This window comes from Pithys albifrons, chromosome 6, assembly GCF_047495875.1.
Source record: "Pithys albifrons albifrons isolate INPA30051 chromosome 6, PitAlb_v1, whole genome shotgun sequence".
NCBI classification, from domain to species: Eukaryota; Metazoa; Chordata; class Aves; order Passeriformes; family Thamnophilidae; genus Pithys; species Pithys albifrons.
In genome coordinates, this window is record NC_092463.1 from 59743928 (window position 1) to 59760227 (window position 16300).

The window sequence follows — 16300 nt, forward strand, 5'->3', positions numbered from 1 at the left end:
AGCACGATGAAATGTTCTAGCACTTTAAAGGAGGACAAGGCATTGGTGGGAGGCTTGTTTAGTATCTGAGTGGGATCATGACTACGATGTTCATCTGCGTGTTACCAGCATGGAATACATGCAGTTTGAAGACAAGTATGCTCAGAAAGAAAGGAAAACTTCCAGGGAGGGAGGAGGCAGAGTGAAAGACTGCTAACGCTTGCAGCACGAAGATCAGGGGAAAGATGGAAATACCAGAGCAAGATAATCTCCAGGAGGAGGAGATCAGGCACAGAAAATCAACACCTGATGGGAGGCTACCCTAAATACTTACTGGGAGGCTGGTATTTACCCTCCAGGCAGTAGCAGGGCAGGTGCCAAATCCGCCTGTTGAAGAAGCAGGAGGTTACCAGCAAAACTAGCACACCATGACCCTGAGGGACCTTTCTTTCAAACACATGATTAGATTGCTGGCATGGAGAGAAGTTGGCAGCCCCATTTCACACTAACAATGATGTCACATAGCTCTTATTTCAGAAGCATCTCCGTAAAGCTGACAGCTACTGTTATCGTCTGATTCTGCTCAGATTGCTAACGTTGGTGTCTGAGGCGGGTTTTCAGTGATCTCTGAAGGAGCAGCTGTGCATAATGGATGGAAGGTGTCTTTTAGCATGTGCTTAGCAGTTATCCACACATTTTGGTAGCCTTTCAACTATGTGAAAAAGCCAACCAGTAGTAGTACATTGTTTTCTAAGGTATTTTAAGGCAGGGAAAGAACATTTGCAGCTTTCTTAGGATTTCAGGATGTTTCAATAGGTTGGTTTAAGGCACTGTGACTTTTTAGCAATGCTTCTGCAGTATTCTTCACACTGTTTTGTCTGAGAGAGGGAAAGTGTATGAATGATTCCTGCTTAATTAAACCTCATCTGCTAAACAGTTATGTCACTATTTACATATGAGTAGTCCCCACTGAAATGAAGTCCTGCAGTTGTATACTTCATCTGGTAACAATGTAAATCCAAGATAAACAGACTTGGAACAAGAGATGTACATTGCCTTATATGTATGAACTACCTGCATATAGCAAATGCTGTGCCCTGTTATTCTGGCAAACGCTAAGAGCTATCCTGTTTCAACACCCTGTAAATGGATCACATGATTATTAGTTTTAAACGATGGGCTAAACTCTACTCACTAGTCCCAACTTTTACTGAAGTGTATGACTTGTCGAGTAACTTTGAGTCACTCGTGCCCCTCTATGGTAATAAGGTAAAGTGACCCCCCATACCTACTCCCATTAAGTGGTTTTTTTATGGCTTGATCTCCCATGGACTAGGAATAAGCTCTTTTAGAAAAAAAGCCACAACATAGTTGGAAACAAGATGTAGGGAAAAGAAATGTCTGGAAACTCAACAGGCACCTGGGTTTAATTCTACTCCATTCCCTTTCTAATGCCATTCTTGCAGGAATCCCGCACAGCTGTCTGACAGGCAAGTGACTCTTCTCCATCATTTTTGTGCATTGACTCATGTCCCAACTTCAGCTCTGGTCCATCAGAATTACTTGGGCTGTCCACTCACCTGTGAATGGCACTATGAGGAAAGAACTGTGATTTATTCTACCTCCTCCTCCTCTTCTGCCAGATAATTCCCGTGCTCCAGAGCATCCCCTTTTACCCTATCGATGATCTTTTGTTCTTCCATACACTTTTGTACCATTCCCTCGATTACTGTGCCTACTTATTTCATGAATACCATTGAAGAAATCTAAGGAAAACTACACCATCAGCAAACACATATTTAATTTGGTCTACTGAGTATGAGATGGATTGTCAGTAGTCACCTATCCCCAGTGAAATGGGTGAAGTCCAGTTCTTAAGCAGAAATCCTGACCAGGAGCTCCTCTAATTAGCTCTCTAAAAGGAGTATCTTTGCTTGTGGTTCTTGGTCAAACGCCATCAGTTTGCTCTGGAAAAGGCAGCTGGACAGGGCTGGATGTCCAGTTCTTGCTGTGAATCTCCTGGGAAGATTTTGTGGAAGATTTGGTTGGAGGGGGAGGGGGGGGGGAGGGGGAGGGGTGGTGTTTGTAAATTTAGCATTACATCAATACAATACTATGACCCAGCAAAGGTTTCTTCTGGGCATCTCTAACAACTGAGACTTTCATGAGAAAATGAAGACATCTCGAAGTTAATGAAATGAGAAGTAGGGAAGGAACAGTGCTGTAGACGAAGTACTTTCTTACAAGTGCTACAGCTAGAATTACTCTCTCAATGAAAGACTATGTTTCTTGAGCCATAAAGTAAGTATGTAGAAAATACGTTTTTACTGATATTCCATCTTCATAAAGTTCAGTCTATAAAAATCACTGAGGACTCCACCAAGTCAGAAACTTTGAAAATTTAGATATGTATTTATGTAGTCAAAATATGAATTGTGCAACACACTATTCAAAGTAGATACTACCCAATTATTTTACTTCCCTGAGGAACAGGCAGAAGCAAATTGTTCAGAAGACTAGGAGAAAGCATTGCAAGTCTACTTGTTGAAACACATATGCTTTTTCTCTTCTTTTTTTAACCTTAATGCCATTTAAAAACTGGTATTCCTACCAGTGTTAACACTAACTAGGAGTACTTCCAATTGTCAGAAGAAAATTTCAGCTTCCTAACTGAAGATCAGTACTTGAGGATGTATCTCGAGTGACACCCTATCAGTGACCGGGTGATCTGTTGGGTGCAGTGTTACATCAGCAACAACCTTTCTGATGGGCTCTGCCTGTGCATGGCATACAGAGTATGTGATGCAGGTGAGTGGATTCAGCAGTTGTACTCAGGGCAGCTTTGCTGGAGACCACTTGACTTTTCTTCTAACACCTTGCCCCCAGGACAGCCGAGGCAGGAAAAGTACCAGCTGTACCAGTCTTAGGGCAGCATCTGCTGGTTATTGCATGGATCAACATAGATGGTTGTCATGGAAGAGGCTGCTTGCTTTGGCTCCCAGGCAGAGGTACCTGGGATTCGGGGGGCGGGAGAAACGGGCACTCTGGAGAGAAAGGACCCGTAAATGCAATTCCAACAGTCAATCCGAAGAGAACGGGAGTGGACAAGGAGCTTCTCGGTCTTGGTCATTTTTTTATTTTATTTTTGTTGTTGTTCTTATGAGAGGCAGCACCCACAAACTTTGGCAAGTCCAGGCTCCATTGGCTAGAGTTCGCCTTCAAAGGCGAAGAAACTTGTCCCACCATCCCCCCCTACCCCTGCCAGAACCCCCTCCCCGCGAGGATCTCTGAGCCGGGGAGGCGGGGCAGCCACTGAGAATAAACTCAAGATACGGAGACAAAATGGGGACGGGGACTTCGTGAGCCTTCGCAGGAGTACTGCTGTGGCTCGGCCACCTTTCCCGGGGAGAGACCGCAGTTACGCGGGTGTTCTCACAACGCGAGCGGGGCAGAATGGACCCAGCGACAGAAACCACGGGCGGAGCCGGGATGCTGCTGGAGCTCCAGAGGGAGGGGAGAAGGGGAGAAGGGGAAGGAAAAGGCAGACCCAAGGGAAGGATGCGCCCCACTATTCTCCGCCTCGGCGGCGGCGGAGGGCTCCGCGAGGGATCGGCGGGGCGCCCCCAGGATGCGCCTCCCGGTGACGTTAGAGCGAGGAGGGGGAGTAAAAGTGTGCGGGGAAGTTGCGGATCGGGAAAAGCAGGGGTTTCCGAAAGGAGCTTGTCTTGGCAACTGTGCCATGCTCCTCTTGTGGCAGGACCTAGTATGCAACAAGTCCCTAGAGCACTTCCCGTGTGAGCGCAAAGTGAACGTGACATTTAAAACCCCCCCAAACAAACAAAAAACAAACACACACACACACACACCCCAAACAAAAACGCACCACCCCAAAAAACAAACTACCACCCCCCCCCCCAAAATGTTTACTTACCTGCGCTCAATGCAAATCTCCAGAGCCGGCTCGTCTTGCACGGCCCCAGGTGCGAGCCGGGAGGTGGAAGGAGGGCGGTGGGAGTCAGGGCTCACTGCACAGCGCGCCCGGCCGGCCAGGGCTTTCCTCGGGAACTTAACTGTCCCGCTCCAGTTTCCTGGGAGGCGGCTGCGATCACGTTTTATACTGTGTTGTTGGTAACCCCTCTCATTCATTAAGATCACGTAAGAACTCAGAGGGAAACGTGACTCTGAGCTAAGGCGTTTGCGTAAATCTATAGGTTTTAAAACTCCCTGCCAGTTGCTTTCTCTCTTCTGTAGGCACCAAGGTGGTGGAGAGTTTAAGCTTGCGGATATTGCAAAGGGTTATTAGATTCATAAGTCACACCAAGTGGTGGGCGATCCACTGAGCAAAGCAGAAGTTCTCACATGATGACTTCAAACAAGACACATTACCTTCCAGCATCTGTTGGAGAGACTGGATTTTAAGACACTTCTGTCTCCAGGACAGCAAAGAAACAATGGTGAGTACCTATAAAAGAGCCTATTTTTAATAACTGGAGAGAAGAACAAAACAACAACAACAACAAAAGCTTGAGATGTTGCTTAACGACAGTATCTAATATCACGGGTTCGGCTTAATACACCAAAGCGCGTAACCCGCGGAGGCCGGGAGAATTGTGTTTTAGACAGTGTAACTTTAATTGCGACGCTCTTTGATTTAGGGCTGCGATGGAAACACCGCGTCTGAGAGAGAAACTTGGAGCTGTCGTGACCGGGCTGCCGCCGGGCACTCGCCTCCCCTCCCCGGCTCGCTCCTGCCGTCTCCCTCGGCGGGCACGGGAGGCGCCTGACGCCTGCCGTCGGGGGGGATGCAGGGGGTGTATCTCCGCGCCCCTCCGCGGAGCGGGGGTCGGGGCTGCCCCGCCGGGGGGAGGGGGGGGGGGCGCGGAGTGGAGCGGCGCGGCCGCGGCACGTGACAGCGCGGGGGGCCGGGGCGAGGAGCGGCCCGGGCGCGCAGCGGGCGCGGCGGCGGAGCGGAGCCGGGAGGCGGCAGCGGCAGCACCCTGGACAGCGGCGGCGGGGCCGGCGGAGACGGCCCCGCTCCGCATCGCCTTCGCGACCCAGCGGGCTCGGGGAGCCGCTGGCACTGGGTACCGGCTTCCCTCCCCCGCCAACCCCCGGTCCTTCCCCTCCCCTCTCCACCCGCCGCCCTCTCGCCCCGCTGGAGCTGGGCTAAGTTGAATTCCTAGCGGTGCGGGCTGGAATAGGAACAAGAGAGGAGGGAGGGGAAAAAAAAGAGTCTTGCAAGCTCCGGGGGTTGGTTTGACGGTGTCAACTTTGGGAAATGCCAGTATTTATCTCCGCGATCTAGCCACTGCTCGTGGTGTTAGCTGTGACCAAGGTAAGCGGAGGGGAAAGCCCCCCGGCGGCCCCCTTCGGCTCCTGCCTCTCTCTCTGTGGTGCGGGGATGGGTGCCTGCTCTTTGCCTAGTTTTGTTACCTTGCTGGCTGCTCGGTGTGTGAGGACTAGAAAAGGTAGGAGAAGCTGGATGAGATTGCACTACGAGTTGAGTTAAGTTGTGCCTGATTTAGCCTGGGAATCTCGTCTATGTGCGTGTGCATGCTTTGGGCAGAGATGCAACTGATCTTTACCTAGCAGATGCGACGGATTGGGTTTTTTCCTAGCTAAGGATGCAAGTTGATTTTGCATAGCTGAAGAGATGCAGTTGAGCTCTAGCTGGCACTGTGCACGACTGATCTCACATAGATAAAGAGACGCAGCTGATCTTTACCTACATGGAGATTAGCTGACCCCTCTGTGTACGCAACCTACGGCTGAAAGGGAGAGCCGTGCATGTATTGCTGATGATCCAATATCCGCATCTACTTTGCTATAATTAATGATGTGAGTGCGTGCGTGCGTGTGTGTGTGTGTTTGACAAGCCTGAAACCAAAACGCAGCCCCCCCAGCTGGAGATCATTCGGATAAGCTTTCTGCTCATCTCCCTATCTCTAGTGCCTCCCCCCACAGCCCCCCCCCCCCCCCCCCCCGCCCCGTTCGCTTCCGATTCTTCCTACGTAGAAATGTAGCTAATAATATTTAGTCTCCGGGCTAAAAATAAGCTCTGGAAAGTCAGCAGTTTGGCAGAGCAGCGGCAGTAGCAGCAACGCTCGCAGGTAGAGAGGTTCTGGGGGTCTCCGTCTCTGCACGGGAGGCTGTGCATCGCCCCCCCGCGCTGCCGGGGGCAGTGCGCTCCCGCGAAGGAGGGTCTCACGGAGCCGCGCTGCCCCCGCCGCCCCGCTCCAGCCAGCCTGCGCCTCCCCGCCCGGGGAATCCCGGCGGCCGGGAGCCACCCCTTCCTCCCCGCCCTGCCGAGCGGAGGGGCGACCGGCCGAGCCCCCAGCACCGCCACGGCGCGGGGGCGACGGGCGCTCCCTGCGGCAGAGCCGGCCCCGCTGCGGCGCCGGGGCCCCGCCGGGCGGGCGGGCGGGCGGGAGGAAGGGAGGGCGGATCCCGCCGCCCCCGCCTCCCTCCGGGCTCCCGCTCCGGCTCGCACGTAGCGCCGGCGAGGAGGGAACCCCCCGGCAGGCGGGATGCCGGCCCCGCCGCGGGGGAGGCGGCGGCGTCCCCACCGCGCAGCCGGGCGGAGCCGCCGCGCAGGGCACCGCGGGCCGGGCCAGGCCGGGCTCCCCCCACCGGTGTCCCCCCGTGCTCCCCATCACCACCCCCGCCGCGGTTGCTACGGCGACCGCCTCCCTCCGGGAGGCACCGTCCTGCCGAAACGGGGGCACGGGGATGGGGGCAGCGGGGATGCCGGCCCTCTGCCGCCCACTCCGCCCCGTTCCCCGCGAGAAGCTCCGCCAGCAGCCCCCGGACGGCACCGCTCGCCGCACCGGAGCTGGCCCGGGCACCGGCACCGCGTACGCAGCCAAAATGGAGGAGGTGCTGCAGGACGGCACCCGAGGGGCGCCGGCGCGGGGCTCCCACCAACGTCGCTCACCCGGCGCCTCTGCCTGCGGTCGTATCTCTTTGTGGTGGCGGGGTTTGGGTTTTTATCATGGAAGCGAAGCAGCCGCTCTCCTCTCCGCGAGATGCGCTGCCGGCGGTCCGGGTTCCGCGCCGCGCCCTCTGCCCCCGGGCCGGCCGGGGAAGGGGTCGAGCAGGATCTGTCCGTGGATTTTTCCATTTTCACTTGAAGAACTTGCATTTACTGGGGACGCCTATCAGGGTGCCATATGAGGCAGTTCTTGGCAGCTCTGAGGCGAGGAGAGAGGAGGCCGAGAAGAGCCAGGTCTCAGCAGCCTCTGTCATTTGCAGGCTGGGTGAAACTCAAACACTCGTAGTATTGGTTTCATTAAATTCATAATGAAATGTCGTCTGACCTTTTTTAACCTAGAAAAAGTGACGTGGTAGACCTAATATTTGGATACATCCACTGTGAACTAATGGTTGATGAGCCCTACTAAAAATCTATCCACTTCCCAAAATAAATTGTTCTGTTATAGAGGAGGTTGCCAAGGAGCTTCTATTTATGAATTTTCCACTCCATGAATAATTTTGTGTATCTTCCTATATTTTAAGTTTGCACCCATTACTTTCTTACCAACTCTTAAGAACCTCTGTTTATTCCCTTTCTGTTCCTGTTGCCATATTTCTGTTGAATTCTAATCATTCTCTGCAGAGATGCATGGGACAGGCAGCTGCTAACAAATGACACTGGGCCATATTTGGTCACATTTGCTCACGGTGACTCATACCTTAATCTGCAAGTAGCTTTATTGATTTTAGTATCTACTATTTCTCCAGGAGCTGTCACCACTTTGGTGGTGGTTCATCACCACCTTTCATCTCTTAGGGTTATGATACCGTAAAATGTCCGATCTTCTTCGAATATCTCTTTGTCCTGCAATGTTTTGACATAGCAGTCTTTCTTGCTTCTTTTGTTAATAGTTTTATATTACCTAGTACTACAAGTGTTGTCTTCGGTGGTTTGGTGTCTGTCTGGTGTCTGTGTCCAGCATAAGATTTGTTTTTTTAATATGGTATTTGACGTAGGCATTGTCTCTTTGCAAGTTTGCCATTCTCAGCAGCTCTTCACTTTGATAACTTCTTGATTTTCAGCATTGTTCAACAAGTTGCTTTTTCAAATGGTCTTATAGTTCTCAGTATTTATTTTTAGTGGCCACCATTCACAGGCATGTATGCTGGCACATTAATGTCTGGCATTTCATTGATCTGAGGTGGTTGGGCGCATACATTTGGCTTTGTACAGCAAGCCCTTTATTTCTTTTCTTTATCACACCAATACTGTTGAGCTCTTAGAAATGCCCTGAGATAATGCAGACTGTCTGCCATTTAGTAACCATAAGCTGCTTCTTAAATCCAGTGGCATACGGTTGCCCTGCCATGAGAAATTCTGGAAAGGTGGATGAATCCCAAGGGACAGATTTTCCTCAGAGCTGTAAGTCCTACCATGAATCACTGTAGTAAATCACCACTGAGCAGTTGAAGATGTAGCTGCTAGAATTTTTTTAATCAGATACACAAACAAGGAGAGCATCCATAAGATTTCGGGAGAACTAGTCCGTTCCTCTAGCAAAAAATGGTCCTGTCAAGTTCTGTAAACAGCATCTGTAAGAAATGGTACCTCTCAAAATTGTGGAAAATGAGTAGGTTCCCTAGACCTTGAGAAAGGGACAGGTAGCACAAAGTAAAATACACATGGATAGACACTTTCACGCTCCCTCCCCTTTGAGCTAACATTAGATTGGGGCTAAGAAACTAGGGCTAGCAAAAGCAGGCTTGTCAAAGTGGTCCTTAAAATGAATTTGATGGCTTTTGGAGCATGAAGAACTAGAAGGAAACAATGAAGAAATTCAGGGCTGATTTCTGTAATCTTCATTTTCATTTATGGTCAGCTAGTCGTAAGGACCACAGAATAAGGGCAGATGATATGTAAAAAAAGGTATTACTTTTGTATGCCTGAAAGTAAGATTTTGAAACAAGTGTGAGTATCTCATGTTTCTCTTGTGTATGAGTTTCTAAACATTTTTACACCTCCTTTCTGTGTCTCTCCCACCACATTGTTAGGAATACTAAAATGCCCTGACAGAGAAATGTCAGGGGACATCCTACAGTGCCCAGAGCACGTGATGAGCTCTTGCAAGCTGCTCACCAGCTTTTGGTGAATCCCTACACCCACATGCCAGCAAGGTGTAGGGTAGGGCACTGACTTCTCCCATGAACTGAAAATATCTCTGAGACATACTCTTGCAAAGTTATAGCCAGGAAAACATACCGACTGACATGGAGTTCACATAACAACTGCCCACCCATTTCATTATTTCACAAATGTGTGATTTGTGCTTGTGAGCTGTCACCATTAACATTTCCATCTGTCTCAATATTGCTTCTATTCTTAGTTGCTTTGTGATAGATGTAGGTGTATGAAAAGGATTTTTCCCCCCTCCGTGTGTCATGAAACAAAATAAATAAAAGCCACATATATGTATCCACACTTTCATGCAGACTGCAAGAAATACAGGCACTTTAGTGGCACTCCCATTACTAGATGTAGAGGTGGAGCAAGAAGTGAGTAAGCAAGAAGAGATGTAAGAAGTCCCTGTGGCCTCTTGGTGCTGCTGGAACATGTACTCAATTGGGAAAACCGTAAGTCAAAACCTAACTGCAAAAGAACAATATTGCTTTGATCGCCTTTTGTACATGCAGTTGGAAAGACCTATTTTCCTAACTGTGGAAGTATGGGAATAATTTTACTTACCATGTAATCCTAATTGATCTCTTCCTGAGGCAATCTCCAAGGGAAAATAGCTGTGACACACTTTGGTGTTCAAAGGATCAGGTCCTCAGCTGTGTAGATATTTCTAAACTCAGAGCTTTCAAGCTACTCATCACTGGGACAAACAGAAAACTCTTTGCATAACAGGGAAAACCTGCATTTCTCAGTACCTCTATGCCAAAACTGGAATTGATGGGCTACCTGTGGAAGGGAACAGACATTTCACAAGTCTCCAGCACAAGTGCAATCTGGCTTCAGTCATGTTATTCATGTTTTCATTTGAACTTCATGGCAGAGAACAAACTCGAAGTCTCCTAATGGAAAAAGTCTTTCGAAGTTGCTAATGGATGTGACTGATTTTCACCCCTGGTGCAGGTTGATGCTTCACAGAGAGGCAGGGATCAGCCAGGTCTGGTCTGTGGCATTGGCTGGGCTGCAGGGGATTGGACCCTGCCCCTCCTTTGCTAGTGGAGAGCCTTGGGGCCAGGATATTGCCACAGAGCCAGCTCTGCTGTTGGTAAGTGGTTTCCTCATAGTCCCAGTCTGTTGTATTGTCTCCCATGTGGGACATTAGTGGTGGGACTGTAATGGACCGAGGTCTTGCTGTAAGTGGCCAAGTCTATGCTTTCTCTTCCCCCTGCCTTTTCATGGTTTGGTCTGTCTTTTTATTTTTTTCCTTTCCCAAAATAGCACACAAAACCCCAATTTAACAAGCGTAAACTGTACACTCTGGCCTCCAATTTATGTTGACATTTGGCAAGAATGATTATGCAACATGTTCATTAAGTCATAACATTTTCACTACTTTCCCATTCCAGATCCTTATTGACTTTAGCACATGTGAAAATAATGAACTTATTTATTCTCCAAAAGGACAGTAGACCCCAAAGCTCCCAAGAAATTGCATTGTTTATGGATGTAATGTATGCAGAGGCTTTTAAGGCCCTAGGTCTTACCTGACTGTAAAAAAAAATAATGGTTCATTTCTGAAAGGGGTGAGGATGAGTTTATCATATTGTGCAGTTAAGGAGGTCTCATTAGACCAATTGTTTCTTTTTTCTTAAACAGAGCTTTTGTGGGATTTGGGAATAATGCAGTAAAAAGTTCTAGTAGTAGATAATTAGATGGACTAACTAAAAGGAATATGAAAGGGGGTTGGTAGCACAAGGATTACAGAAGGTGTGTGGGCATTTTGACATCCAGAAAACATTATAGATCTGGTCTCAGCTACCTCAGTCTCATGATGATAATTAAGAAATGTGGGTGTAGAAAAGCTCTCCTCATGGTTTGGTTGGATTATTGCTGCAGTTCAAAACACAATTGACAGAGACACCCACATTGGACATGATTGCCCTTTGATGAGGCAGATACTGACTTTTTAAAGCTGACACAGTTTAAATTATGTCTGAAGTTTATGGGGCCACAAGCTTCACACTAGACTCCATTATTATAACAAATGGTAAAATATAAGTCGAAGCAGTTGAAAAAAGAGGGTGAGGCATGCTGAGGAGGCAGGGATCCTGGCAGTGGGAAAGCTTCAGGTTTAACCCTTCTCTCATCTCTTTGGCAAGACAAGCACATGGACAGTGTCCAGGAGGTTGGCCTTGTACATGTGTCTTCTTTAAAGACAGACAGGAGGGAAGACCAGCAAGACTGGTTCAATTGATAACCCACAGAGTGTAAAGCCTAATTCCTGTACAACTTCTGTGTTGTGTGGCACCATTTTCCAGCTCTTTTACCTCTGTTTGCTAGTCAGCAATACAGAGATGTTGCTGAACTCTGCTCTGAGCACTGAATAAGGTAAAAAATACTATAAATTTGAAAAAAACAACAAAAAACAAAAACCCAAAATCCAAGCACAAAGGTTGCATTTCTTTATATGTAGAATATGTTTTTAACAAACACTTGTGAATGGAAAGAGAATGATGGAGGCTGCTCAAGCCTAAGACAAGACATAACAGTGTAGCTTAACACACTCTCTTGCAGCATGTTATTCTAACATTAGAGACACAAAACCTGTACAGCTGTGGAAATGTCAAAGTATTGACTTCAGTCCTGATCATGCATTCAGGTTGCTTTATTCTTTTACATGTTACCTTGAAACAACAGCAATGGAAGGAGGTTGTATGGTGGCCCACATGTTGTTTTGTATCTGTAACTTAGCTCCCATTCAGATTATCCTTAAGGAATCAGAAAAGGCCACACATTTTGAAGGCAGATAGAGGTTTGAAAATATTTGGCATTTCAAAATTATCCTTTTTTTTCAATATTTTCAACACAGACTCAGTTTTATATTGTTTTACAGAGTGTTCAAAGAGTCTTTCAGTATTTCCCTCTAAACCTATCATCAATAGTCTGACAATGACATTTGATAAAATAATCAGTTCAAACCAAAATAGAATAATGAAAACACAATGGATTTAATGGATTTCAAGAAAACAGGTGGTTACCAGAGGTAAAAAAAAGGCAGCTGATTTCTGACAGCAAATACCTTTTGAAACCAAACCAATGCTACTGAGATTGGGATGCAGCAACAGTCATGCATAGAGGCCACAAGACTGGAGCTGCTTAGGTGTTAGTTGGCTCTGTCAAATACATGTTCAGTCACATCTGCCAGAAGTTTATAAAACTGTCTGAGAGGATATTTGGCTGAATTTTGTAATCAGATAGCTGATAAAATAGCATTGACCAGGAAAACAAAAAGCCTTAGCAATTTTTAGATGAGGCGAAGTTCAGGGTTTGAATTTTCTAGTAGATGACAGTACATCTCAAATGTCTTTTGCTTCTGTATGTCTCTTGCTGTAGCCTGAAGTGTGATACCCCTTATTTTATTGTTAAGATTTATTGTATCAGAGAGAAAATAAAGAATAATGTATCTATTGGTCAGAGCCATCCATAGAAGGAGTGAATCTTACAGTATTTATCATATGAAGCTCTTTTGTGTCCCAAATTTGGTTTATTGACTAAGTTATTCTAAGTCCTTGCACCAGACTCATCATTCATCATGGTATTCGAACACCCTTCTAAGTGACATGACTAATACCTGCCACATGTTTTGCTCTCATCCTTCTCTGAGCAAACAAGTACTTCATTGTAGGATTTTTCCTTAGTGTGTTTTTTTTTGGGGGGGGGAGGATGGGGGGGGTGGGGTGGGGGGTGTTGTTTGGTTTGTTGGTTTGGTTTTTGTTTGGTTTTGGGGATTTTGGTGTTGCGCATAAGTCTTTCATAAAGGTCTAGGTGGTACAAGAGGGAAGAGTTTAATCATAGATTCACCTCTTTTCTTTCTCTGTGACATTCACTCCTATATCAGCAGACAGTCACTCTATCCACCACTTATTCCCCAGGCAGATCTGATTCTTGTGCTTTTTCCGCCCACCACCTGTTGTTTTCCTCTTCCCAAATCCTTCACCTAGAATCAGCTGCCCAGCCATGGTCATCGCCCAGGAGACCCACTGCTTTTCTTACTTCTTTTTTTGAGCTCCTTCAAAGACCCAAATGTCATTGACTTCAGAGGTGCTTTTAATCCCCAGTCTACTCCTTTGGCACCAAATAGTTACTTTTATCATCCACTTTCCCATCAAAGTTTTTCTGCAGCATTCCTTAAAGAAAATTCTGCTGGCTCTCAAATTTTAAGGAAACCAAAATATCTGACAAGAAGGTTAAGTCCTTGAAAAGGCAAACCTAGAAAATGAATTCCAAATGGCCAGAATTTCCTATTCATTTTCCGTATGGATTTTCCAGACAAAGCAGGGTGTAAATTCAGACTAATGCAAGGCATACACTTCAGGCCAGAAGAAATGCCAGAGATGATGGACCTCTCCAAATTACTTTTGTTTGGATCCGTCAGCTTGTCCAAGAACAACAGGGTAGCACCAAAGCAATGTACTGACTCGCCTCCTTGACCACCAGAGGCCATTTCACCAGCTGCTGCTTGTGTGTGACAGCTGCCTGAGGCTCTGATGAGCATCAGAACTTCCTGCAGGGAAGCCCTGCAGGACTCCTGCGGACTGCATGAACCCTCTGCCACTGAGGAGGTGTAGGAGCATCAGGAAGTGACGGACAAGAAATGATGGGTAGTGGTGGAGCCCTGGCAGGCCCAAGGTGGCCCACATTAGAGAAGCAGTGCTTGGATGGAAAAGAAGTACCAACAGCTCTTGCCCATTAGGGGGGAACATGGGATGAAAGGTCCATCATTCCAGCAAAGCTAGTTTAGCAATCCCTCAGCCACCTGCAACGGTGTCCTGCCTGGCTGTATCTGAAGCCTTGATGATGGAAACTGTCCACTGCCTTCTGAGTCTATGTGCTTTTTGTGGGATGTTAGTAAAGATTAATGGTCAGCTAAAAATCATTTGGCTAAATTTAGATGGAGGTCTAGTACCAGTTTGTCAAATAGACAATGAGAATGTGTTTTTCATCTGCTTATCTTTCATTTGTATTAGCAATCAGGCTGATCCTTTTTTCCTGAGGTTCTGTAAGACCATCAGTATGTGGAATAACACAACATTCATTCACTGCAAGGGTGAAGGCCTGACAAAAGCACAGCAAACCCAAACTGCAGAATAAATTTCCCCATCTCCAGTAGCTGGTGCAATTTTCTGGCAGTTAACAGCATCTAAATTAGGAAGCTCATCAGAAATAAGATTGAAAATTATACTGGTTCATATTTACTTTCTTTCCACTTGATACAACTTCTTAAAAGAATATTTTAACAGATCCTTTAAACATTCGTAGTAAGAAGCAATAGACAAAATGTCATAATTTCCATATGAAGGAGTTTTTCTCAGTGTAATTCCTATATAAAAAAGCCATTTTATCCTAATATGGTCTTAGAGCCTAAGTAACATATTCTGTCGCAATGACTTTTGCATCAAAACAGTTTTTCTGTTTCATATCCAAGAAGAAATGTTGCATATTTAAATTCCATATCCTTTTTGATCTTAATTCCCATCACAGAGGAGCTCTTTAGGCCTCATCAGTGTGCTCTAGGTGCAATATCAGAGTATATTTTTCATATTATGGGATCTAACCCAAATTAAGAAACCAAAGGGATAGAAGCTATACATGCCTGGAAGGGAAAATGATTCTGCTTGGAGCACGTAGCAGGGTAAAGCATCAAACAGAAACGTAACAAAAGTCTAAAATAAGGGGTTTAATGCCTTGCTGCAAAGTCCTTGCTGAAAATCTAGCACTCGGCTCCCTTCTGATTTAAAAACTTTACATTCCTGCTGACTTCAGTGGTGTTTATATTCAAATAAGTAAAAGCACCATGAGTACAACTGCAAGTTGCAATAAATTATAACAGATTAAGCAGGCTAACCAAGGAAATACAAAGAGGTGTTTAAAGCTACCACTCCCTTGTAAGCATTTACGTTTCTGATGTATAAACTACACGAAAAATAAGCACTGTCCAGAAAATAAATGTAGATAAGGTTGTTTATGAATTTATACCCCAATGGCATGAGTCCTGAACCACCAAGAAAGGCCCCACTAAATGTCTTGCCAGAGCCAGAGGTGTATTTTACTTGAGTAGTCTTTGAGTTGTATCCAATCCTAAAAATAGACGGGCTTTGAGCATGTCAAATGCACGATTGCTTTCCTCCTGCTTAAGGTTATGTTCTCATGAGTCTTGTGGTGGTGGACATGTCTCCACTGCTGGATGCTCCTGCCCCACCATCATCCCTCAAGAACCACCCTGTCCTTGTGCAGGCTGGGACAGAGAAATCAATACATTTTCCCATTTGAGAAATGGTGTAGAACGTGAGGAAAGTTATTTTAAAATAGCTTAAAATTTGTATTGATTTTCTGAATCAATATTTCAGGATTTTTGAATTCCAGAGCAGCCGTACATCCGCCCTGTGTTTTGTTCCCATCTCTCTGCATCTATAAATGATAGTCTGAGCACGTCACGTGCTGCAGAGAGAGAACCAGCTATGCATCCAATTACCCCCATACTGTATTTGTGAGGAGGAAAATAATATTTTAATAGGAGTACCAAAAATACAGCTATACTGGTACTAGTTACTATTTAAAGCAATTCTGCAATGCAAGTCAATGAAATAATTTCATCTGGCCAGTGCAGAGAAATAAAGGCCCCTGTGCAATTCCCGCTCCTTGGGGCTGGGTGTTACAGTGTAAGGAAAGAGAAAGCAGGGACGGCACCCTCTTTGTTGGCATCTTTTGCTGTGTATTAGTGCACCCTGAGGAATGGGCAGGCACATAAGCCAGTGGTGACTCTTGCTGCTGCCAGTGCCCACATGCCACCCAGGCACTCCTCTGCCACGGATAAACAGACCATCCCTTTTATCTGGACAAGTGAAAACTGCTGGACAGACACATGGCTGCCTATTAATCTCTGAAGTGGAATGTAGTAACGTTTACACACAATGTGGTTCCAGTCATTAAATTACTGAAAGATTAACAATCCCAAGTGTTCAATAAACAGAAAAGACATGATACAAATTAAACATTTTAGTCAAGGGAAATTTTTGCTTTAATGTGACTAATCCAGTACTTGTTTCTTGAGCCACAAGTCACAGTAACTGGGGAAGGAGAACATAATGTAGTCTGTGTTTCATTTTGAGGACTCTT

General features: G+C 46.4%; 1 protein-coding gene across 4 annotated transcripts in view; it reads left to right on the forward strand.

The window, feature by feature from the left end:
- Positions 1 to 4213: 4213 nt before the first annotated feature.
- The window catches only part of BDNF (brain derived neurotrophic factor), a 41641-nt gene continuing 29554 nt past the window's right edge, over positions 4214 to 16300 (forward strand). Inside the window, exon 1 of one of the 4 annotated variants that reach the window (XM_071559085.1) lies at positions 4214 to 4433. In XM_071559085.1, the coding sequence (XP_071415186.1) occupies positions 4431 to 4433 (3 nt within the window). In that variant the 5' untranslated portion in view covers positions 4214 to 4430. Of the gene's footprint in view, positions 4434 to 4940; positions 5064 to 5103; positions 5315 to 6028; positions 6090 to 16300 lie in introns of those variants that run through there. The other 3 variants (XM_071559092.1, XM_071559088.1, XM_071559090.1) reach the window with 3 other exon arrangements.